General features: G+C 41.3%; 2 protein-coding genes across 4 annotated transcripts in view; both read right to left on the bottom strand.

Moving 5' to 3' along the window:
- Nucleotides 1-316: 316 nt before the first annotated feature.
- b3gnt5b (UDP-GlcNAc:betaGal beta-1,3-N-acetylglucosaminyltransferase 5b) lies at nucleotides 317-6,834 on the bottom strand. The gene is made up of 2 exons (XM_039816671.1): nucleotides 6,528-6,834; nucleotides 317-2,075 (listed from the first exon to the last, which is right to left on the bottom strand). Exon 2 carries the CDS (start codon nucleotides 1,776-1,778, stop codon nucleotides 621-623), a length of 1,158 nt encoding a protein of 385 aa, XP_039672605.1. The 5' UTR covers nucleotides 1,779-2,075; nucleotides 6,528-6,834; the 3' UTR covers nucleotides 317-620.
- A 7,032-nt stretch (nucleotides 6,835-13,866) lies between these two features.
- The window catches only part of LOC120568540 (F-box-like/WD repeat-containing protein TBL1XR1), a 30,224-nt gene continuing 20,470 nt past the window's right edge, over nucleotides 13,867-23,620 (bottom strand). For all 3 annotated transcript variants that reach the window (XM_039816111.1, XM_039816109.1, XM_039816110.1), the window contains exons 14-16: nucleotides 21,516-21,681; nucleotides 21,292-21,393; nucleotides 13,867-16,451 (exon numbers count right to left, since the gene is read on the bottom strand). In XM_039816111.1, the coding sequence (XP_039672045.1) occupies nucleotides 16,425-16,451; nucleotides 21,292-21,393; nucleotides 21,516-21,681 (295 nt within the window). In that variant the 3' untranslated portion in view covers nucleotides 13,867-16,424. The remainder of the gene's footprint in view (nucleotides 16,452-21,291; nucleotides 21,394-21,515; nucleotides 21,682-23,620) is intronic.

Below are 23,620 nucleotides of genomic sequence, written 5' to 3'. Positions count from 1 at the left end.
ATATGTTTTCTAATCTCTTTTCTTGTTGAAAACTTTTTTTTTTTACAAATATACATACAAATTTAGTTCTTGGTTCTTTACCCTGTTGTTAGTGCAACCCACCTCACAGCAGGTTTAAGCCATTTTTCTGCTGTTTGTTAGCAGACGGAATTGACAGTTGACATTTACACTGTTTTCCCGCTCCGGTGTGGGTGGGACTTAAATGCGCTCTGTCTCTATTAAGATAATGAAATACGTAAACGCCAGTGGGAGAGGTGAACCTTGTGTTAAGAAAATGTTCTGTTGTTTTTCAATGTTTTGGCAACCCTTTTGTGTGTCACAGTAGTGGAAATAAAGTCCAAGGCAAAGAGGAAGTACTCTCTTAATCAAACACATTCTGCGGTCAATGCAAAGCCACTGTTATTAACTTATTAAACCACCAAGACTAGCTGTCATTGACGACAAACATGAATCCTCTGGTCTCTTTGCCTCTGGAAACAGAACATACACTCCAGTGCTTTGACACGGGTGTCAAGACTGAAAGGACTGAGGTAATATTCGCAGCGATGATCTTCCTTTCACTATGACCATGACACACTCCCTCGCTCTCTCTGTCACACGCACACAAATCTCACGTTCCCCTACAAAAAGGCTGCTTTACAAGGGTAGGTGTTGAAATAGTATGGTTTACAAAGGAGAGCCATTTTCACAACTGTGCAGTACAGCCTCCCTATGAGTCCAGAGGTCTTCTGCTTCACCTGCGGGTGGGTCGCTGCCTTCCACAGGTCATAGATATCCTCCACATGACCGTGTGAGGTCATCATCTGGTCGTAGATACACTGGTGGTAGGGTGCTTTGCCCTCACCTGAGAAATAGACATGCTCCTGGGGTGACACACCGGCGGCATTGGCACAGATGCCCATGAACACATCGTCTATGTAAAGAGAGGCGTTCAGGGTCAGCGTGGCTTGGTATATTTTGTCAGCCACGTCCCTGGAGACGACGTACCCGGCCCCAGCTGTGTAGTCAGGGTACGACAACCACTGGTACATCTCATAGGGCACGTAGTACTTGCTGTCTTTGCTGCGGATTGGCGGCGCCCCTTTGTGCACTCGACCAACCCAAAAGTCTGCGACGCCTCTGCTGCTCATGTCCTGCAGGTAGCTCACCAGGTTGGGCATGTGGACGAAGATGTCGTCGTCAGCGGTCATGAGGAAGCGGGCATGTGCACAGCGGCTGTGCATCCAGTGGAACTGCAGGATCAGCTTCAGGGTCAGGTTGTGGAAGGAGTCTAAAAAGTCTTGTTGGATCAAATCACCATGGAGACGGTCCTCGTGGATGAGCTGCTGCTGAAAACCGCTCTTCTTGCTCCATGAGGGCTCCTCCTTCTTGGTCCGAGGCGCTCCTAAGGCGAACACCACCTTGACTGTCACTCCCAGGGTGTTTTGGATGTAGGTCTCATTACCCCAGGTGGATCGGATGGCGTTTCGCCTCTTAATGTTCTCTGGGGATGTTTTGACAAAGAGGAGGAGGAGGACGTCCTTGCCGGCGCACTTATCCGGGTGGTCCAGCAGGTAGCTGAAGTTGCTGAAGCTTCTGGCCTGCTCATGTGAGATAGTAAGGCTCCTGTTAATGTAGGTGAAGCTGTTGACCAGGTAGCGATAGGAGTAGGACTTCACGTGGCTGACGACGCTGTTGTCCAGCTGCTCCCAGCAAACCATCACCACTGACAGCACCAGGCAGGTGGTCATCAACTGCACACACTGGCATTTTCGTATCCGGCGGAAATTTACAAACATCCTGGAATCTTGTCACCCGGTGACGGTGGCCACTGTCTGGTTGGGGATGGCGGTGAAGCAGCTGGTTGTGCAAGTGTGCGCGAAGGAGGAGGCGAGATGGTTGAGGTTGAGAGTGTTGTTCCAGTGCCTCAGAGCAGCACTTGGTGGGTCTTCCATCCTAGGCTTTCCACATTTAGCAGGAGGCAAAGGTGGCGGTGGGAGTCACTGGGTCTGCTGGGAAAAGTCCTCCCATCGCAGCAGAATCACTCACACAGTCACCCAACAGCTGAAGATTCATTTTTCACCCGTGAAGTCGTCCTAAAGTACCGAGAAGAGAGAGCACACTTACTATAGTGACAGAGTTTGGCGAGGATTTGATTTCGTAATGTCTGCTTCGCCATTATCTTCCTCATTTAGAAGCTTTTTGATTGTTCTAATATGTTGGGTATATAGCATATAAGCATATATATACTCAGCAAAAAAAGAAACGTCCTCTCACTTTTAACTGCTTTTATTTTCAGCCAACTTAACATGCGTAAAACTTTGTATGAACATAAAAAAATTCAACTAGACATGTGACTAACAGAAATGGAAAAATGTGTGTCCCTGAACAAAGGATGGTCAAAATCAAAAGTCACAGTGTGGCCACCAGTACTGCAGTACACCTCCTCCTCATGGATTGCACCAGGTTTGCCAGTTCTTGTTGTGAGATGTTACCCTACTCTTACCCTACTCTTCCGGCATGGTTCTCGCCCTTACCCTCGGATCCAACAGGTCCCAGATGTGCTCAATGAAAATTGCGCACAGAACGAGCGGTATGGCTCGTGGCATTATCATGCTGGAGGGTCATGTCAGGATGAGCCTGCAGGAAGGAACCACATGAGGGAGGAGGAGGTCTTCCCTGTAACTTTTGATTTTGGCTATCCTTGGTTCAGGGACACATTGTCTTAGTTGAATTTTTTTATGTTCATAAAAAGTTTTACGCATGTTAAGTTGGTTTATTTTTGGCTTTTCCACCTTTAATTTTGACAGGACAGCTAGGTGAGAGAGAGGGGGAAGACATGCAGGAAATTGTCACAGGTCGGATTCGAACCCTGGACCTCTGCGTCGAGGTATAAACCTCCCAGTATATGTGTGCCTGCTCTACCCACTGAGCCAGCCCGGCCACAAGCATATATATTTTTATGAAGGGCTGTCTCATGTGTAGCACCATTTGTAATGGTCATAAATAGATGATCATTCTGCCATCAATTTAAACTATTAATCCCCCCAGGATGTCAATGGAAATAAATACTATAAACATTTTGATTCAATAAAATAAATTTCTTTCAGAAAACAAAGTACTCTCATTTATCAGTCAGGCAGAGAGAAAGAGTGCATGCTCAGAACATTGACACTGTTTCTAGCAACTGAAACTATGTTAAACGGCGACCTTGTTGTGGTTGGAACTGAATTTGGCTACATCCGCTTTTTTTTTCCGTTTTCAGTGTTCCTGTGCAAGAGTAGTAACGTTAGCTGAAAATTCAAAAGTCGGGGGTGCGAAAGTGTGAAAGGGAAGGGTCGACTGAATACAAAAGCCAACACAGCAAATGTGGCAATGCAAGCCAGTCCATAATGGAGGGGTTTAAGGTGCAGACCCACTGAAATCGCTGAGAGTCATGGAAAGCTTTCGGACACAATGGACAGCGTCAGACAAGCTCGGCAGCACAATGCAGGACGAGAATAACCTGCTTCCGGGCGGGCCTGGGCTAAAAGCGAGTGGGGATCATGATGGGCCCGGGGCCTGGGACTCCCACCGCACCCCGAGAGCTTTTTAAACATCATTGGATGGCCTGTGCCTAATGGGGTCACTGGCTTAGAATGGCTCTCTTTTCTCTCTGCCTGATAATGAGAAACTCTGCCTCACCTCTGGTTTTACATCAGCCTCCTGCTTCTACACAGATAACACCTACTGTAACACAAACTTTGTTATATAGTACTCTTATGCAGGCTGGGCCACATAGATTACTTTGCAGCCTACCTGTTACAATGCATATATTAGTTAAATAATAAATACTTACTCTTGTCAGTGATTTACCAAAAGGTGATGGCTTTATACTGGCTAATCAGGAGATAAGTATCCATACCTGCTGGACTGTGGCCTACATGTGTAACATACTGAATGTACATGAGAGTATAAGGGATGTTGATGAGCATGTCATGGGGCAAGACAACTGGTCATACATCACATTAAAGGGTTGGTACACCCAAATTGCTAGAATTATTTTTTTTTTTTTGCACTTTCCTTTGCTCAGAGATGGGCAGTATTTCTATTAAATGTATTTAAAATATGTATTTAATTATATTTGAGTATTTTGTCATTTGTATTTTGCTGAACAAAAAAAGTGAGTAATTTGTAACAAAATACTTTAAGAGATTGTGTTTTCCCCAAGGTTTAAACTACCTCATGAGTCGCGGGACATGCCGTGTCAGGTCTAGCAACTCACTCACTGTGAACTATCGTATTTCATTTGTTCTCCTGGGCTGCATAGTTAGGTGGCACACAAAGGAGAATACTTTTTTTTGAAATTGTTGGTGTCAAGGGGAGGAAGTGCTTCTCTCTTTCTCTTCTGCTATTTTGTATTGTGCCATAGTCTGCTGTAATGGCGCTGTTATGGGTCTTTTGCAATCGTTGAATTGGTTGCTTGTAAAGTTGGAGATCTTAAAAATGTACTTATTCCACTGCACTTACATGTATCGCTCCTGAAGAAGCCATCTGCTAAATGCTCAGTCTTATTGTCATTTGAAAGAACTAATGCATCCCCACGGCTTAACTGTTCAGTTAGTTACATCTTACGAGTTTCTCCTCATGTCAGCAATGGATTTTTAATGAATTTTAATTGCATTTCAATTGGCTGTTCACTGTCAGTCAGTAGTCGCTTTGACTGACAGAAACCAGCCAGCATGCACACTTGGATTTGCAGCCTCCCCAAGATATCCTGATTAGCCACTTCAAATCTATGATGTGGGGAATTAGCAGAGCTCATCTTTTCAAAGTAGGTGGGGAGCGTGGGGGAGGGGCACTAAATGCCTGAAATGTGATATCAGGTTGTATAGAATGTATTTAAATAATTTGTATTTTCAAATTACAAATGACTCGTTTAACTTTCTTTCCCATACCGGTATTTTGTATTTTATTTTAATACATAATCAAATTAGTGATACATTATTTTGATATGTTGTGATGTTTTTGTGCGCTCTAGAATTCTCTAACCATGCGGATAGTTTAGGGTTTTTGTGTGCAGGTTTTGTGATTTCTGCTTTTACTCCATGCACAATGCTAAAAGCATTTAAAAAGCATTCAATAGCAACTAGGGTTGCACCGATCCGATAATAAGATTGGATATCAGTCCCGATATTGACAAAATAACTGTTAAATAACAGTTTTGTTAGTTTTTTTCCCCTCTGTCGCACGTGTGTCGCATGCTGGAAGAGTTGAGTGTACAAATAAATAAGAATTCAATACATTGCATCTATGTTATTTTGTCTTAGTTAGGAAAGTCTGGTGCCTTTAGTCTCTTCCACATGGTGGAAGGAAGGTACAAGCTGGAAGGTAAACAATGTATTAATAATTCAACAACGGTATCAGATCAGTATCGGGTATCGACAGATACACTAAGCCCAGGCATCGGTATTGGGACTGAAAAAGTCTGATCGGTGTATCCCTAATAGCAACACCTTTTTCTAGAAACAATGTCCCTGTTACTCCAGATAATCCAAATAATAATAATAAAAATAATTTTCTCAGAGACTATTTCTCCAGTGGGAAGTAGTTAAAAAACAGTCCAAGGCTAGTAACAGAGACTTTTTTTCTGGAAAAACAAGTTCTTGAATTATTGAACGCTTTAAGCACAGCAAGTTCTTTTATATGACAGGTGCAAAGTGTCATCAGCCAAACATTTTACTGTGCATAATAAGCCTGGCCTTTTTCCAGCATAGGATTTTATGTGCTAGTCTGTACTACTTTGAAATTTTCTGTATTTTTAATATTTCTTTACAGTTTTCGTAAGATAATTATTATTTATTATTGTCTGTGTCTGGTAATGGCTTCAGTGCACAATGGTAACAAGTAGTTTCTTAAAATGACTTTAGATTATTGACTGAAGATGTTGCCAACATCATGTCCTGTTAAGAGTTTGTTCTGCGGTCACTCACTCTATCCAAGTGCTGTACTACTATGTACAACACCGAGCACAAATACAAGTACTGATCCCCACCCATCTGTCTCAACTGCATCTAAAACAAGCGTCTAGGCCTGGAACAATTTTTTCTTTTTTTTTTTACATAATCGCCATTTCTTTGTTTAATCGCAATTAATGACCCCATACACGTTCCTAGCAACAAACATGATACAGGGGGATACAGTTACAAAAACAATTTAAGGTGTTGTTTACTTCATAGGCTGTGAACTTGTCTGGGTCACATGACTTGTTATGAAACCAAAAGACATATCCTGGGATTCGTTTAAAACTTTAATTTATTTAAAAAAGTAATAAATAAATACATATTTTTTTACAACTGACCGAAAGAGACAATTTTCTTGTTAACCGCAATTTTGTCTGAGATAATTCATTTTACAGCAACATTTGTAATTATTACAGCTCTACAAGCGTCGTAAAAGTGAACCACCCCTCTAGCATATTTCCAAAGTCAGCATTTATATAAATAGATTTGAAACACACAGAGGAAGAGAGGAACATATACATTAAATCACTTGACTTGATCACTCACCGGCAAAAAGGAAACTATGTGTGTGAATCCAAGCAACAGTCTCCTTTCTTGAGTCTTCTTCTCTGCTGCACAGATCCTCCTCTCTGCTTTAAGTTCACTTTTCCTTAAGATGACATGAGGTGAAAAGCTTGTCAGAAGCAGCCACCAATCCTTTTTTCTGATCCTCCCTTTGCCCTCTGTGTAGACTGTAAATTACTTTTGTGCTGGTTTCCGTGGTTCTTCTCAATCCCCTCCCACCTTCCTTTTCCTCTAACAGTGTGGAGGTGGTCTGCAGTCTTTGTGGGTGGGTGGTGCTTGTAGAGAGAGGGGCAGAAAATTATGAAAGGAAGGCCTGCCCTCTATGTCTCATCTTTATGCTCTGCATTGGCGACACCCCAAAAAGGCGGGATGATAGATATATTTTAAAATGATCCACAAAAAAAGTGTCTTGGAGGGACATGTTCCGTATCTATTATTGCTGGTTAATGTTTTATTTTCCAGCCTAAAGGAAAGGGGTACATTAAAAGAGAAAAGTACTGGTACAAAATAAGTGAGTCATCGAGCAGAGCCATACCATACGGTGGAAAACATTTTCAGTTATCCAGTAAAATACCTCAACAGATACTAGAGGAATTGGCCCAACATTTGGACATTCATGGTTCCCAGATGATGTATTCTGGTGGTTTTTGACTTTTCCCTGGCGACATTTGTTGTTTTATAGTGCTCATATTATGCTCATTTTCAGGTTCATAATTGTATTTAGAGGTTGTACCAGAATAGGTTTACATGGTTTAACATATTTTTGTTGTAATGCACATTGCTGTGCATTAGTGTGTTGAGCTCTCTGTTTTAGCTAGAGTGAGGCATCGCACTTCTGTTCAATCTTTGTTGGGAGTCACCTAGGTAAGTGCCACGCTAGCAGCTAGGTGAGCATTATAACGTGTGTTACAAAGTCACGCACGTTCGTCATGGAAGTAAAGGCTGGACTACAATAGAGCTGTTTGGAACAGTTTGTGAACAGTGTTTTCTGTTGGAGATGGTAAGTCCCTTTGTGGTGGACTTTGGGCTTTTTCACTTTGTAAACCTATAACGTGCACAAAAAAAGATATATAACACGATACAGAAAAGGGGAAAAGCCAAAAAGCATAATATGATCACTTAAAGTGAATGTCTCAACAACTTTTGGACATATTATTACCATTACATTTTGTTTAGAGAATCATGTTACCCTTAGCATGTCATCTAGCGCCATCATGTGCTCAAAATTTGAATGGTTAATTTGTCCAATACTTTTATATTCCATCAGCCTCAGCTGTGCTTTTAGTTTTGTTTAGTGCTAATTAGCAAATGTTAGCATGCCAACATGCTAAACTAAGATGGTGAACATGATAAATAGTATACCTGCTAAACAGCAGCATGTTAGCATTGTCATTATGAGTATGCTAGCAGCTGACATTAGTATTTACCTCAAAGCACCACTGTGCTATGGTAAAGCATTAAAGAGGCGCTAGCATGACTGTAGACTTCTTGGTAACAAATGTCTTTTTAGCAGTAGTTTTAAGGAACTGAGGTGAGAATTCACATTTACATATTAGTTTATTGTAAAATAAAGTTTTGCTGTTTATTGTTGGTAATTAAAGTGTGGAATTTTCATACATGAATGAATGTCTGTGACATTCAAGCCCTTGTCACGAGTTCACACAATTCTGATTAAGCTTATTACTGCCAGGGGGAGCTCGCTGTATTTAATGTATGTAAGTGTTATCAGTGTTGCCAACTCTTTTCCAACAAAAGTAGCTAGCACTAGCTCCAAAAGTCACTAAAAGTCGCCAGATGACACCATGCGCTGATATGCATGAAGCACAGAGGCTGTGTCAGCTGACCGCTTGCTGCTCAAAGCGCAAGAAGAGAGGGAAAGAGAGAACCCGGCCTGTTCGCAGAAGTGCCGTGGACTGTGATTACGCCAAATCATCGCCAAGTTGGCAACACTGCTCAGTATACCGTTGAGGTGTCTCCTATCTGCGGTGTCATTCCCACACTGTTGCACAGGAAGGATGCTGATACAGCTTGTTTGTACTCGAGTAGGTAATTAACTCCACAACCTCTTTACATGAGCAGTACGCGGAGGGCTATTACACAATACCTTGACAGGCAGGTATGTAGAAAGATAACAGTAGAGTAGTATGTAGAGAGACAACAGTAGGGGGGAGAGACTGCAGTGACGCGGCATTATTATAAATCCCACTGCTTTTCATAAGCACGTTGACAGTGTTTGTGTAATAACTCTCAATGCCAGAGGGGGAGACAAAAGTTCTGCACTCCAGCTTTAATTAAAGGTGCTCTAAGCGATGTTGGGTGACGTTACTTCTTGTTGACGTTCAAAGTATTTTCAAACAAAACGAAGACTAGCTCGCTCCTCCCTCCTCCTCATCCCGTCCCCTCCCTTCTGTGCTTCACGCACTGCGTGTTTAGGGGACCGGCAGCTTGCGGATAGTGAGGTTTGCTGTAGGTGACAAAAAATGTTGTAGCCTAAAAAACGCGTGACATCGCTTAGAATACCTTTAATTATGTTAATTCCTAATTGTTAATTTGAGACATTTTTGTCACCTCAAAATGATGCTTTTCCCACCACTGTCAGCCATGTAGCTGTTGGTTTAAAGGAGACCCATAAAGCTTGACTGTCTCACTGTGTTTTAACACTCAAGTTAATTGGAACATTTTGGTCACCTTAAAATGTCTTGTTCAGCGTTCGGTAGCACCTAGCAAACCAAGCTAGCGCTAGCGTTAATTGGATGAATTAATGGAAATTTGTGCAGATGCAGATGAATGGCGCCAGTACCCAGAGGTCAGTGTTTATCGCTGGTAAAACTCCACCAGATGACTTTAGCTGCTTGAAAATCAACAACTTTCCCTCTTTATGGTTTAGATTAGCGCAGTGCCATTAAAACCATATAAGAGACTGACTTGGCCGCATCATCCAACCCAGCTCCACCCTTTCGTCCAAAAATCGTCACATACCGATTAAAAAAAAAGATGTGGACGGCCAAATTGCCAACCTCAAGGCTTCAAAATGGTAGTCCACAAACCAATGGGTGATGTCACTGTTGCTACGTCAATTATTTTTACAGTCTGTGGTTCACCCTATGTCTGAGACGCTCTGTTCCTTAAGCTCTGTACCGTCCGTCATTGCAGCCGGGGGAACAACTGTAACGAAATATAGCAGCTCTGTCCACCAATAAAAGCTTCTACAACAAAAAACTACACAATCAAACAAGATCATGTTCCAGCAGGAATGTGATCCGAAATTAACGTCTGCACCTAAGATTACAGCTTTACTTTGACATTACCATTTGGCTACATGTAGCAAATGTTAACACTGCAGTACTGTACCTGGATCAGATCATGTATCATCAGAGCATGTAAAGAAATCCGGCACGAGTTGACGTAAGCTTAAGAAGAAAAAACTGTTGGAAGTGGAGCGTTCTGAACGGTCTGAAATCTAAAGGTTTTTGCTTACAGGGATTACTTCTACATTCGTTTACAGCATTAGTTGAAGCTTTAGCCACATTTAAGATAAACATCTCACATTGAATACATATAGATACATATATAGAAAATGCAGAAAAGCATATAGGTCTCCTTTAAATAAACATCCTTCGCATCTGGTTCACTGTGTGATGTTTATGGCTTTATACAGACTGACATTTACCACTACACTTATTTTGACCATTACGTGACTAATTAGTCAACCCAGTTAGGGTATTTTCATGCCTTAATGTGGTTATAGATTTTGTCAGTGTGTATATAAAAAAAACTCAGGTAGCTCAATAGTGTGTGAAAATGTCCATTCAGTGCAGACTGAGACAAACAAGCAGCCTCTAGACAGTCAAACCTTATTCAATGCAGCAGCCCAGAATTTCACCTGAGAGTTTGGCAACTGACTGCTACAGTAGATTAATATCTAAAAATATACTGAGTGACCTGATTATAAGAAATGCTTGTCAGGAGGTCACAGATGTAGGAGACTACAGTACATGACAGTCAGGTCCTGCTGAGCACATGACTAACGCATCATGGGATTTTTCAAGGAAAGTGTAAAAAAATAAAAAAGAGGTATGTTAAGCTTGTGTGCACACTTTCTTACAGAAATACACTCATGCTTGCAGAACTTGCTTTCAGTTGATAATTACTGTTTTTTTCCACAAATAGTTTTGGATTTATTAATTGTCTACGTCAATGCAATATTAACATGATGTACGTGGAGTTATTAAGAGTTAGTAGTTGCTGTAATGAAACATGAACCTTGGTCCGGACTTGCAGGTGTGAAAGCCCCCTAAGTGACATTTGAAAATGCTGCGACTGTGAAAGCACCTTTATTCTATTGAATTTGTTGGTATAACAGCAGAGGTGGTTACTTGTAGTGGTTGTTTCCTCTTATACATAATTTCAACAGGACTAAAGAGCCTACAGCCATACCAGCAGCTTTGCGAGGCTGACCTTTGGCACAGCGGTGCTTTTTAAGCTAAATGCTAAGATCAGGATGCTAACAAGCACACACTGACATGCTAACAGGTATAATGTTCACCATCTTAGTTTAGCCTGTAAGCATGCTAACATTTGCCAATTGACCTGGTGATGGCGTGAGATCCTAAATTAAAGGATCACCAATGTTGTAACAATTCATCCTGAAGGGGAATTTCGGTACCAAATTTGATTGCTATCAATCATATAATTGGCAAAACATTTAACTCGAAAATAAATGTAAAACTCATGGGGCCCTATTTTAACGATCTGAAACGCAAGTATGAAACGCAAAACGCAATTAGCTTTGTGAGTCTTGCGCCCGACGCAAATCTTAAATGGGTTGGTCTGAAGTAGCTACGTGTGGTTTGGGCGTAACGTGAAAATAACCAATCAGAGCGTCATCTCACATTCCCTTTAAGAGCAGGGCGCTTGTTCCATGGCGGATTGCTATTATGACGGCGGATTTTCCTGGCGCACGCCAGCGGGAGCTGTCCGGGATGCGGCAAAGTAATAAATGCCCGTCTTGTCCGGGTGGCGATGTTGCTGTGGCCTCTCGGGCGCATCTCCTCAAGTCTGGAGAGGATTCTGCAGCCATGGAGTGTGGGCCTCCAAACGCACCACCTGCACCTGTTGTGCCCCTTCCTCCTCCCCCAACTTCTCCGTCCGCCCGCTCCACCAGGAGCGCATCGCGCATTGCCACTCCCGGACCAGATCCCGCCGTAGTGTCCAATCCCACCGTAGTTCAACATCACGTCTCCTTAAGTCCTCTAATATTTCCTCATTTATGTCATCAACACATCCATGATTCATGGAAATGTGTAAAACACAACAAGCCATAAAGAATGCTGCGACTTTTTGAGGACCGTACTGTAAAGTGCCTCCTGATCTATCCAAACACATGAAGCGCATTTTCAGTAATATTTTTCTTTGTAATTATGTATGGTTTGCAAAAATGAGAACTGCTGTAGATGAGAGAAGTGTATGCGCGTTGTGCACACGCTACATTATGGCCAAGCATGTGCCCCTAAAATAGCATCTGAATAACGCGCTACTGACTTTAGACTAGCGCCGCTGACTTTAGACCAGGTTTTTCCTGGTCAGTGGCGGAATTGTTTTCTGAAACTGCAAAATAGCACCACGTAACGTTTGCGCCGGAACACGCCTCCTCTTTTCGCTGAACCGCCCCCGGCAGCGCAAATACATTCCCTAATTTACCGACGTGCGTCTGTGGAGGGAAAAGTCCGCTGTGCGTCGGGTGCAAAATAGGAATGATACATGCGTCGGTGTACAAAGGCAATTGCGCTGAGTGCAAGATAGGGTCCATGGTGTTGCTAGATTAACAGTCAGGGGATAACCAAAGCAGATGGGCTTAATCCTCGTACAAACTAGGGCTGGGCGATATATCGATATAAACAAATATATCGATATATTTTTAAATGAGATATGGAATTAGACCATATCGCATATATCGATATAGTTCAAATGTGATCCTTGCTCCCAAAATATATGTCGCCGTGAGGTTCTAAACATACGTCAAAACCCGCCGCCATCTTGGAACAGGGGGCCGAAGCATTCAGATCAACGCTAAAGATGCCGGACTTTTGTACTGCTTAATTATGTTCGATAGAGGAAATGAAAAGAACAAACAGCAATGGATAACATTTAACAGGTGACAATGTGTTTTATGATTATATATGCCGCCTTCGACCAGCAATCTGAGCTCCGGCGGCAGCGGAAGGCGGAGAGCCCCGTGGCCGGCCGCAGCGTCTCTTCCCCGGGCAAAAACACAGCTTCGCCGCTGCTGCACCGGTCCCCGCTGATCCAGATCGGACCAGCCAAAGACAGAGTGGTGATCGGTAGGATCTTATACGTAGTCCAGGACGAACTGTATGTATCGATATCGGCGGAAAGTTCCACTAAGTTTGCCGGCGGCCAGGGGACCGGAAAGAAGCTACAGCGGGGCAGCGACCGTCTGCGGCTGCAGGATCTGGAACTCAGTGCCCGTTAAAATTACATGTAACGCATAAATACATACAGAAATAAATAGTGGAGGAATGAGCCTGGACATTTCAGTCTGTTTAAACTTCACCTTGAAGCAGAAACTCTTAGTTCAGAAGGGTGAAGTTTCCGTTTGCACTCAGATCTGTGAACCGATCATAATAAATTTCTTTGTTTTGTAGTCGATAGTTCATCTTAAGTTTATTTAAGTGGAAGCAGTATCAAGTGGAAGAATGGGACTATAACCTAGGCTTACAGGCATGAGGCATTACATTTTGAACAAAGATTATATTAATATCTAAAGCTTAATTGACCTTTGGAACGCATCACAAATAGCCTATGGAGCTTTGATTTCAAAAAAGGTACTCCTGTTATACAGTATTTAGGTTTACATTTTATTGTTATTTGAACAGCTGAGCATTTAATCATGAACCAGGTGAAGAAACCGGTTTATTATTTATTTGATTTTGCAACTGTTTCTATGAAACTACTTGTGACATGTCATATTTGATTTGGGCTTTGACTGAACATTTGCTCTCAATTCGCGGAAAAAAATATCTGGATATATATCGTATATCGATATTCAGCCAAAATATATCGGGATACGACTTTTGGTCCATATCGCCCAGCCCTAGTACAAACATTATTGTCCGTACAAAATTTCATGGCAATTAGCCTTGTGGCTAAAGACTAAAAATAGTCTTGTCCTTCTGTTGACATATCACAGTGTATATTGGTGTATACTTCTCTTACATAAAGACATTTATTCCTTTATTACCTTCAATAAACAAAAACGGTGATAGTGCAGCAGCGTGGAAATTAAAAGCAAACACATTGATATTATCAAAATAGATTTTATTCTAGACCTTGAAATCTGAGTGATATTACAACAGTCAGATCAGAAGGCTGCGGGCTGCAACCATGTGAGTGAGAGAGAAAGAGAGTACAACATAGGTGAGGGCAAAGACAACACAACAAAAAGAAATCTGCAAATTGGTATTTACATGTTCTGTGTTATAATACATTGACAATTAAATCCAGATTTTATATTTTTTTGTTCATTTTGTGTTAAGTAGCTACAAATAAATCAGAATTACAAAATTTTTGAGAAGTACAAAACCTTCAAGGGCTCTCCAACATAGCAAAGATAGAATTAACGTTAGTACTTTCGGTAGGAACACAAGATAGCAAACACTCGAATTCAGTGTAAAAAGCTTATCATCTAAAAACAAAACATTATAAAATACCATTCCACTGTCATAGACATTTGAAATAGTGTCTTTGTGGTACAGTCCAACCACTGCTGACTGTATTAAAGCAAACTTCAAAATAGTCTTTAGCTTGAGTACAAAATGTTTTAAATCAAGTAACATTCTGAGCAAAACCTCTGAAACGTCCGACGATGTGTGTGTGTGTGTGTGTGTGTGTGTGTGTGTGCTGAGTGTGTGTGTAAGTATGGATGCAAGATGAGCTCTGGAATGCCATGAAGTTGGCCTGGTTTAGCTTTGATATACCCAGATGAGGCAGACGGGATATATACCTTTATTTTACCCACTGCACACTTTCTGCACCAATTCTGGTTTCTCAATTATTTGTCTAAAGTTCAGAAAAAGAAAGGGCTGCTCTTTTTTTATTTCTCTACGACTGTTTAATGGTATTTTATAAAAAAAAAAGAAAAAAAAAAACAATCCTCATGGTCACTAACCTATGATGAAGAACATCACATACTGGACTTAAAGCATCTTCAAAAAGTAACTTTAAAATCCACCCTTAGCGTACGAGTGGCATATAGAAGAGTCCCCTGTGATAGTACAGATATAAACAACAAGCAATACTTGCCTCTAAATGCCAACTCTGAACACTACAAAGAAGAGCGTGCATAGGCCTGAACGCAGCCTGTCTCTAGAATGTGTGTGTGTGTGTGTTTATGTTAATGCTGGACGACGACAAACCAAAGCAGGGACTGTAGTGTGTACTTGCTGGACATGAAAACTGCATATGTAACCGAGTGAAAGTTAGGACGTTTTTAAGCCGACTGAACGCTGCAAACGACTGCTCAAAATGACAGTGTGTGATATGAACTCCAGCAAGGAAGGGACACTCCAGAGGATGTCCTGATGTCTAATGACCAAGCAGGGGAAATAGGAACACAATTAGAATGGTCTAGTCTGATTATCATTCAGCATTGGTAAGCAAAAAGCCTTTAATTGAGGAAACAAGCATAATAAGGACTATCAATTGTTCTCATCAGATGGATGCGAGCGGTTGTGGGCCTGTTTTCCCGTATCTCTCTCTCTCTCTCTCTCTCTCTCTCTCTCTCTCAGATCCAAGAGCTGCACGACGCCAGAAAGCAAGCTATTTCTGTGCCATGTTACCTCACTACTGACACAAGGGCACAGCCGCTGCTATTCGTAAGCTTGAGACACAGATCGGGGACGAGCTCAGTGACGGAAACTTGGAAGCTGACTGCACAACGCCGTTGACGTCTTTGTGCCCAGCACACGGTTAGAATGAGATTGAGATGGTGTTTAACAGCTACAAAGATTATCTTTCAGCCTAGAGGTTTTGAATTCTTTAGAGCTCTGTATTAACCTGATGTATTGTGAACACCTGAAAAACATTTCTGAGGATAAAAGTTGCAAAAACAAAAGGACAGTTCAGCCTCTGATTCACTGCTTTATGCTTTGTTAAAAAAAAAAAAAAAAAAAATGGACCAAACCTATGGGATAATAAAAATAGATGTGACACAATTAAAAAACATTTTCATTTTCTAAGCTATACTTCTGCATTTTTAACCTTAAAGACTGCCAAGACGTAGATGAATGGATCTCCCAACGTAGAGCTTTCAACACCCATTGTAAAAGACAAATAACTCAACCCCCCGCCCCTCTTCTCTCCCACCCCACATGTAATATAAAACCTGCAGATATCAGTAAAATCCAAATTTAAAACAACAATGTCCACAGGACACCAAATGCTGACATATGCAATATGCACACACCAACAGAGAACAAAAAATCTTCAGAATTCTGGTACAAAGGATAAAAAGAGGAAAGTGAGAAGAATCCTGGTGTTTTGGTTTGCATGTGATGGGTCCAACAAGTTTGTACTGTGTGACAACAGAGAAATGTTTCCTCCTGCAGGTCTGTGAGAGCAGCACAGGTGTCCATACAGACCTGATGTATGTCTGACACATGTGCTTAAGAACTGTATGTGGCGAAGGTGTGGTCCTTGTGGGTACATACATATGACGAAGGGAGAAAGCGCTCCATTTGGCTGTAATTGCGGGCCATGGCATCTGATGGGACTACAGCAGTGTGGCGGACAGGCAGGGACAGTCAGTCATTTTGGCTATGTACACATTCGTAGTCGGTCCATGGCTCCCCAAGATGAGTGTCATTTCCTCAGGTCTAATACGCAAACCTGGAAAAACAGGAAGGAAGACCGTCAGTCAGTAAGTCGGTCAGAAAGACACAATCCTACTTCCTGCGCCGCAATAGTTTCTTGCTTCTCTTGTTTCTGCCACGTCAGGCCTTTTACTGGCACAGGCAGGAAAGATGTTTCATTACTCATCAATAACTTAAAGTGTACAATATACATTTCTTAGCGGCGGTCTGCAATTACTAAATTGTTGTCGCCACTGCTTGTAATTACTCGACTCTGCAAAGCTGTCTGCTCCACTAAACTCAAGTGAACAGCCATCCGCTCTCTCTCCCCTTAGAGGGTGAGCAACTAGAACAGCAACAGGACATCATCACTCACAAAGTCATGGAAACCAAATAAACAACAGCGCAAGTACAGCAGTTTCTCCTCAGGCACAGTGACAAACAGGGACGAAAGCCTCAACGGCTGAAACTTTTATTCTTGTATTTGTATCTTATTCTATTTTAGCCTGTTTTTATTTTGTCTTTAATTGCTCTTTAATGTTTTATGTAAAGCACTTTGAATTGCCTTGTTGCTGAAATGTGCTATAGAAATAAAGTTGCCTTGGCTTACAATCTCCTGCCTGTCAGTCAGTCAAAAGGGCATAGAGAACAATGCCTGTCTGTCTAAGTGGAAGTGTAACCACACTGCGACTGCTTTTGGGTAGATGCTAGATCGGATCCGCTAGAAGCGTCGATGTCACAGGACGTGCATCGTGGCCAGCCTTATTTTTGCCTTATTCTGCCTCTGATTGGCTTACCCTGTTATCCATACCCTAACCAATCCCCACTCCTCATGCCTTAACCTATATACGTTGACACGTCTAACAGATCTCTAGCATTTACCCTGCTTTTGGCTCTGTATTATATTATATTGCAGTGAATGCTGTCTGCGTGGAGTTTTGAACCACACTTGCAACCGCTTAACAGCCATTGCCATGACTCACCATGACTTAACATTAAACAAACTACCGAGGCAATGCCATTTTGTTCCGTTCGCACCTCTGCGCGTGTGTATCAGAGTGGAGCCCCACTCTCTGTCAACATGTAGAGAGGACAGATAAGCTACAGGTACCGAAATTTGGCACTGTTTGATTTAACGTGAATCGGTCGGTACCCAAAAAAGTACCGGATGAATTGCAGTGAGGGAGGTGTGTTGCAGAATAAATAAAAACAACATTGATTTACACATCAACTATTTAACTATTTAACAATAGTAAGTAACAGTTGAAAATAGAGGCAAGGTTACGCCATGTGGCTACATTGAAAGCGTTTTAACTGGCTACACCAGCTGCGCGCAAACGGTTTGGATTGTGTGTCACAGGCGAGACGGAAAGTGTGTCCGTCTCGCCTGTGACAAACATGAATTGAATGTGCTGTTGATGTACACTTCCTGACAAGCAGGAGTGGTGGTTTATCTGACCTGACTGACAGGTTGAGGCTGTAAGGCAAGGCAGCTTGATTTCTACAGAACCTTTCAGCAACAAGGCAATTCAAAGTGCTTTACATGAAACATTAAAGAGCAGTTGAAAACGGTCATTTAAAAAATAATAATGTACAAATACAAGAAGAAAGAATACAAGTTAGAGTGAGTATTGTAATGTAGTGTTTATTAGTAATACAGTGGAAATTAGTAGAAATGTGAATATTTGGTTAGCATGTTGATTTACGGTGTGTGCCCCTAAATTTTCTGGTTGCGCCCCTAACATTTTCAGTTGGGGGCCACTGTGCTCCTAGTGAAAAAAGTTAGTCTGGAGCCCTGCCTAGTATTTGGCATGCACCAGCTTGGAAACCTTTCTTAGAGCTTGATATGCTTAGTCATTACAAAGCAATAACATAACAAAGATAGCCCCAAAATATGAGTGCATTTGATTATTAGCATTAATATTAGTTAATGTTGTTACTTATTTTTAGAATAAAACTCCAATACATAGGCTGTTAGTTATTTACAACCTATAGAGGTTTCATTTAGTGAACAGTAACTCATTTTTCAGACAATAATGGCTCTATCTAGTGTTAACTAATGGCACTGCAACATCAACTGTCACGTTACATTTTCATTCAGTTTTTGAGGCTGAAGTTTGAAACTGTCTGTTGTTTAAGTTCCCACAGTGACCACAGCTGTGTTCAAACGTTGGTCATTCAGTCTAGTCAGAATTGCTGCACAGCCTCGTTCGCCACTAGGGCTGGGCAAATAAAATCAAACATCACAATACTTTTGATCAAATACCTTATTGGTTATTATATTGGTTGACAATTGGTGCTTTCACAAAAAACTTGAGACACAATGAGATTTGTGATAAATAATCATCAGTAATGTTGATATAATGACTAAGTGGGTGAAGGCAAATAACAGAACAGTCTGGTAAGTTCAGAAAAGTACATAACTTTACTGTAATGCGGCCTGTAAAACCAGGAAAAGACAACACTTATGTCATATTACCAAAATCCAAGACGATATCTAGTCTCATATCACGATATCAATATAATATCGATATATTGCTCAGTCCTCATAGATGTGATTGGCATAGGACAAAAAAGCAGGAAAATATACGGCACACCCATGATGCGGCGACAGCAACCCCCCACCCCCACCACCACCCTATCCTTTTAGGAAGGCTATATACTGCTTGTTTTTCTTTGAGATGTTTTCATTTAACTGTGTGGTCATTTAGAAGGCTTACTGAATGAATCTGCCAGACTGTCAACCTGCATACTCAGCATGCGTTCTTTATGAGATGTGTAATAGTACTGTTCAGGCATGAAAACGGGTGAAAAAAGTGAAGGATATTACCCCTGGGAATTTGTAATATTCCAGATTTTAAAGCATCAATCTGATGCATTTTGAGATGCATTTTTTGCCAAACAACAGTGTAATATTTCAATATGCACTCATTAAAGTTAATTTGACTGGCAAAACAGTTAAAGTCCTTCTGACATTACACAATAATAAAAGTCATAATTTTTAAAAACTAAAACATTTTGCATCAATTTTTACTTCTTCCAACCATATGTTAAATTAAGAGTCAATCTGGATTTACATATTGCAATAATATCATAATCCTACAATGAATCATTGTGAAAACTAAACATTACTACTTTGACCAGGTCATCATCAAACAACTAATAGTGGCTAAGACCTTACTATTTGAGAATATACAGATTTTTGTTGGTTTCTCCAAATACCTGAGGAAAAATGTCATTAGCACCACATAATAAAATTAACGGTTTTAGTTGTTTTAAAAGGAAGTTACAGAAATTGTGGCCAAGGTATTGTATATATACAATTTCACATGATCACGTTTTACTGTAGTTTTTTTTTTTAAACTATTTGTCTTAGTCATTGTCACGTTTAACCCTTGTGTTGCATTGCCTTGTCCTTCTGGGTCAAAATTGAAAATTCACTTTTTTTAGTGCTTTATTCTGGCCCGTTTGTCGCTTTTTGCAATTTTTTTTTTAATGTTTTTGTCAAAAAAGCTTTCAAAGCTTTCTTTATTCATGGTCAATAAACCGAATTTATATGACATTATACCTATTTTTTTAGGTAAAAAAGCAGAAATTATTAATTATTTTGACTAACAGTTAAGATCAGAGGATGTTGATTGGATCACAGACTGGTGTATGTTAAAGTTTAGTCAGGATACTGTTTTAAAACCATTTAATTTGTTTTTTCAAATGCTATAAAATTGAATATAACAAACCAAAATTCAATGCAAGTTACCATTAATTTTACCTGCATATAACGTTGTATGGAACCCATAAAACATATCCATGTATCCATACTAACTTTCTGCAATTTGGTTGAAAGCCATATTTTTTATATAAAAAACTTTTTCAAAAGGGTCAAATTTGACCCGAGGACAACACAAGGGTTAAAAGTCCATATACATTGAGGATACTCAAACATGTAGCTATTTACGTGAATATCGCCGCTTCACAATCCGCGAAATTGATATTTTTGTTGTGTTTTCTAGTAAATTAAGTACCCTAAGTTTTAGATTATGTGTTGGTCATTCTCCACACCTTTCTATCCCCTGCTGTGACTTATCAATTCTGGACTCTGTGCTGCTGCCAGCCTGTGTAGCCTAGCTACGTTACTCACCGTCGATCAACTGTTAGCTTCAGCTGGCTAACGTTAGCTGTCAACCTCCCGACTAACTGTTACCGCAAACTAGCTAGTGATCTAGCGAGGATTATCCCTTCAGACCACAGTGGACTTCAGTGGACTCTCCATCCAAACTCCCAACTGGACCTTCGTCTGGCACGACTGCCGGACTCTTTCAAGTCCACGTACTCCCTGTCTCCGCCGATCACCTGGTAGCTTTGAGACACCTGGTCAGCTGTCAGTTTACGCCAGCTAGCTTCTGTTAGCTTCCACCGACGGCTCGCCCAGCACATCTGTGTTCGCTGCGTAGAGCTCTTTTTCCCGGCTTTGAAATTACGATTCCTACGCCAAGACCCGCCCTTCAATCACTACTATTGGCCAGGCAGCTTCCATGCTTACGCAAGGTAACGTAACCTGATTTGTTCAGGTCTTATCCCCTGACTTTTTTTTTGCGGATTTGCATGATCTACGAGAGTCTCATTTTCAGGTCGGAAAAGCCGTATTTATCCGGAAGAATCACACCCCTGAGTCCTATTCGCCACCCCCAAAACACTATTGCCTGCATTAGTTGACAATCTCATGTGACCGGATCCACATGCCCTTTATAGCAACAAACTTCCTGGTTCAGTAGTCTGGTGTGGAAGTTGTACATAGAGGCCGAAGTGTGTGTGAGTAGCTTCTACTTTAAGTAGTGATTATGATGTGTGTGACGGAGCGCTAAGACAGAACAACTCACCGATCCATCTGACGCGCTAGCTCCTACTTTGTCCCCTGTGGCGTTCCAGCACACCTCGAAGATCCCTCCTGTCCCCCGGTAGCTGTGGACTAAAGCACCAGTCTGAAGAAACATACACAATATTAGCAAGATAGGCAACATCTTCATTCTATGTAATTATGCCACCTATAGTATAATGTTTATTAGTGTGCATGTGATTAGAATTTGAAAGTATTATACCAGACCTGAGTGTTCCAGATGTGGACACACTTGTCGAAGGAGCCACTGGCGAGGTGCCTGCCATCGGGGCTGAAGGCCACGCTGTAGACGGGCTCCTGGTGGCGGGTCAGTGTGTGGATACACACCCCGCGCTCCACGTCCCACAGACGCACCGTGGAGTCAAATGATGCGCTGGAGAGAGTGAACAAAAAGAGTGTCCAAGAGTTGTGCTGCAATAAAATGAACTGCCATGTATGACACCCATGAGATACAGGTAGTCAACTGGACAGCTCTCATTAAAAGGAAACAATCTAATTAATCACTGGTCTATGCATTAATATTGTGTTTTTCCACTTTATGTATCAACTGTCTCCCAATCTGAAATATCTTGGAAGGCCATTTAATTTGAGACAGAGATACGGTCTTTCAGTAATATATTGTGGATTGCATTTGTCAATTCTGCTCAGGCACGTAAGGATTGTTTAGGTGGAAAAACCCCACTCTAATCTGCTTGCCCCAGTGTTATTTCCTCAGGGTCAGTTAAGCCACAGTGGTGGTGGTTTCACAGGTGCATCTGAAAAACATTAAAGCTGGCAGCATGGTGACTCACAGCCAGCCAATAGCTAAAAACGTCTGAGTGCAACTGAGGCACCAGAGTCCAAGTCAAACTTAGTATTGCAAGTCAAACATAAATATTATATGAGAAGCAGCCCTGAGTTCAGTGTCAAATATTTTATTGATGAGGGTATATCTAGCAAGAAATGGGAGTGCTACCGAAATCCGATCAGAGCAGGTGACAGTGAACTTGTACAAGTTATCTGGCCCTACTCCGGCTTCAGCAAGCCTGCAGTATGCTTTTAATGAATTTCAGCTGTCTCTTATCAGCCATAAGCTTGTCTCAGTGTTTCCTCTATGTTTGTTTTGTAGTGGCGGCCCGCCACGGCAAAATTTCTGCTGCCACGGTATCAGAAATAGGGCAGACGCACAATGTAGTCGCAGTTGCCTTTTAAATTATCCTGCCGACATAATGCACCCCCTGATGGCTTTGAAACGCAGACACCAAAATCAAGGTAAGAAATAAATAACTACGGCTAACGTTGCAAGAAACATAAACAGGCTAGCTCGCTGTTATCAATCTCATGACGTGACCTTTTGCCTGAAGACAGCGTTGTGGAGAGTGAAATGGGAGACTAGAAAAAGGCGTTCAGGTAGTGTGTTGTTAGGATGGCTAAAAAAAACATCCTAAAAGGAAACACTGTGTCTTGTCTCAAATGGATTATGTTCTCTAGGTCCCCTGGCTTGGACCCCTGTGCAAGTATTCAATACACTTCATGGCGGGTAAATTGAAATTGTAGATTCATATTAATACCTCGGCATTTGGCTTGACAATAAACTCTCATTTCAGACCCATGTGGAACATCTAACCAAAAAACTGAGGAGAACAATTGGTTTTCTTTATCGAAATAAGTCTTGTTTTTCAATTTTTTGTAGGAAAACTGAGGTGCAATCACTCATAGTGCCTTTTTTTCGATTATGGGAACATTCTTTACATGCATGTTACATCTGCCACATTGAAGCTGCTTGATGCAGTATATCACAGCGCTCTGCATTTTATTACTGGTGATGGGTTTCTCATCCATCATTGTATAAAAAAAAAAAAATGGGCTGGTCCTCTCTCACCACCCGGAGAGAGCATCATTGTTTAATGTTTATTTACAAGGCTTTATGTGGCAGGATTAACCTGCATCTGTCTTTGCTGCTAAATTTCACTAACACAGCATATCAGACATGCTCACATTAGACTTATCAAGCCACACATCAATTGTAAATTAGGGAACAGTGCTTTTGACTTTTATGCTCCTGACAGATGGAACTGGCTTCAGGATTCTCTCAAATTAGAACTCGTTTCCACTGGGACGTTCAAGATGATGCTTGAAAATGTGTTGCGTATGGACTGCTCTTGTTTTTAACAGCCCTCTTATTCAATTACACCAGTGATTCTCACTTGTTTTTGTTTTATTTACATATTGTAATTTGGGTATTGTTTTATTATATAATTATTAATTTATTGTATTATTATTTTCAGATTATTTATATGTACTGTAATTTCTTTGAGATTGTTTTATTTCCT

The sequence above is a fragment of the Perca fluviatilis genome, chromosome 11 (genome assembly GCF_010015445.1).
Source record: "Perca fluviatilis chromosome 11, GENO_Pfluv_1.0, whole genome shotgun sequence".
Lineage (NCBI taxonomy): Eukaryota > Metazoa > Chordata > Actinopteri > Perciformes > Percidae > Perca > Perca fluviatilis.
The sequence above is the reverse complement of the archived record's forward strand: the minus strand, read 5'-3'. Positions and strand labels throughout refer to the sequence as shown.

Coding starts and splice junctions, on each gene's coding strand:
- b3gnt5b (XM_039816671.1), bottom strand. CDS start 1,778: ATGTTTGTAAATTTCCGCCGGATACGAAAATGCCAGTGTGTGCAGTTG.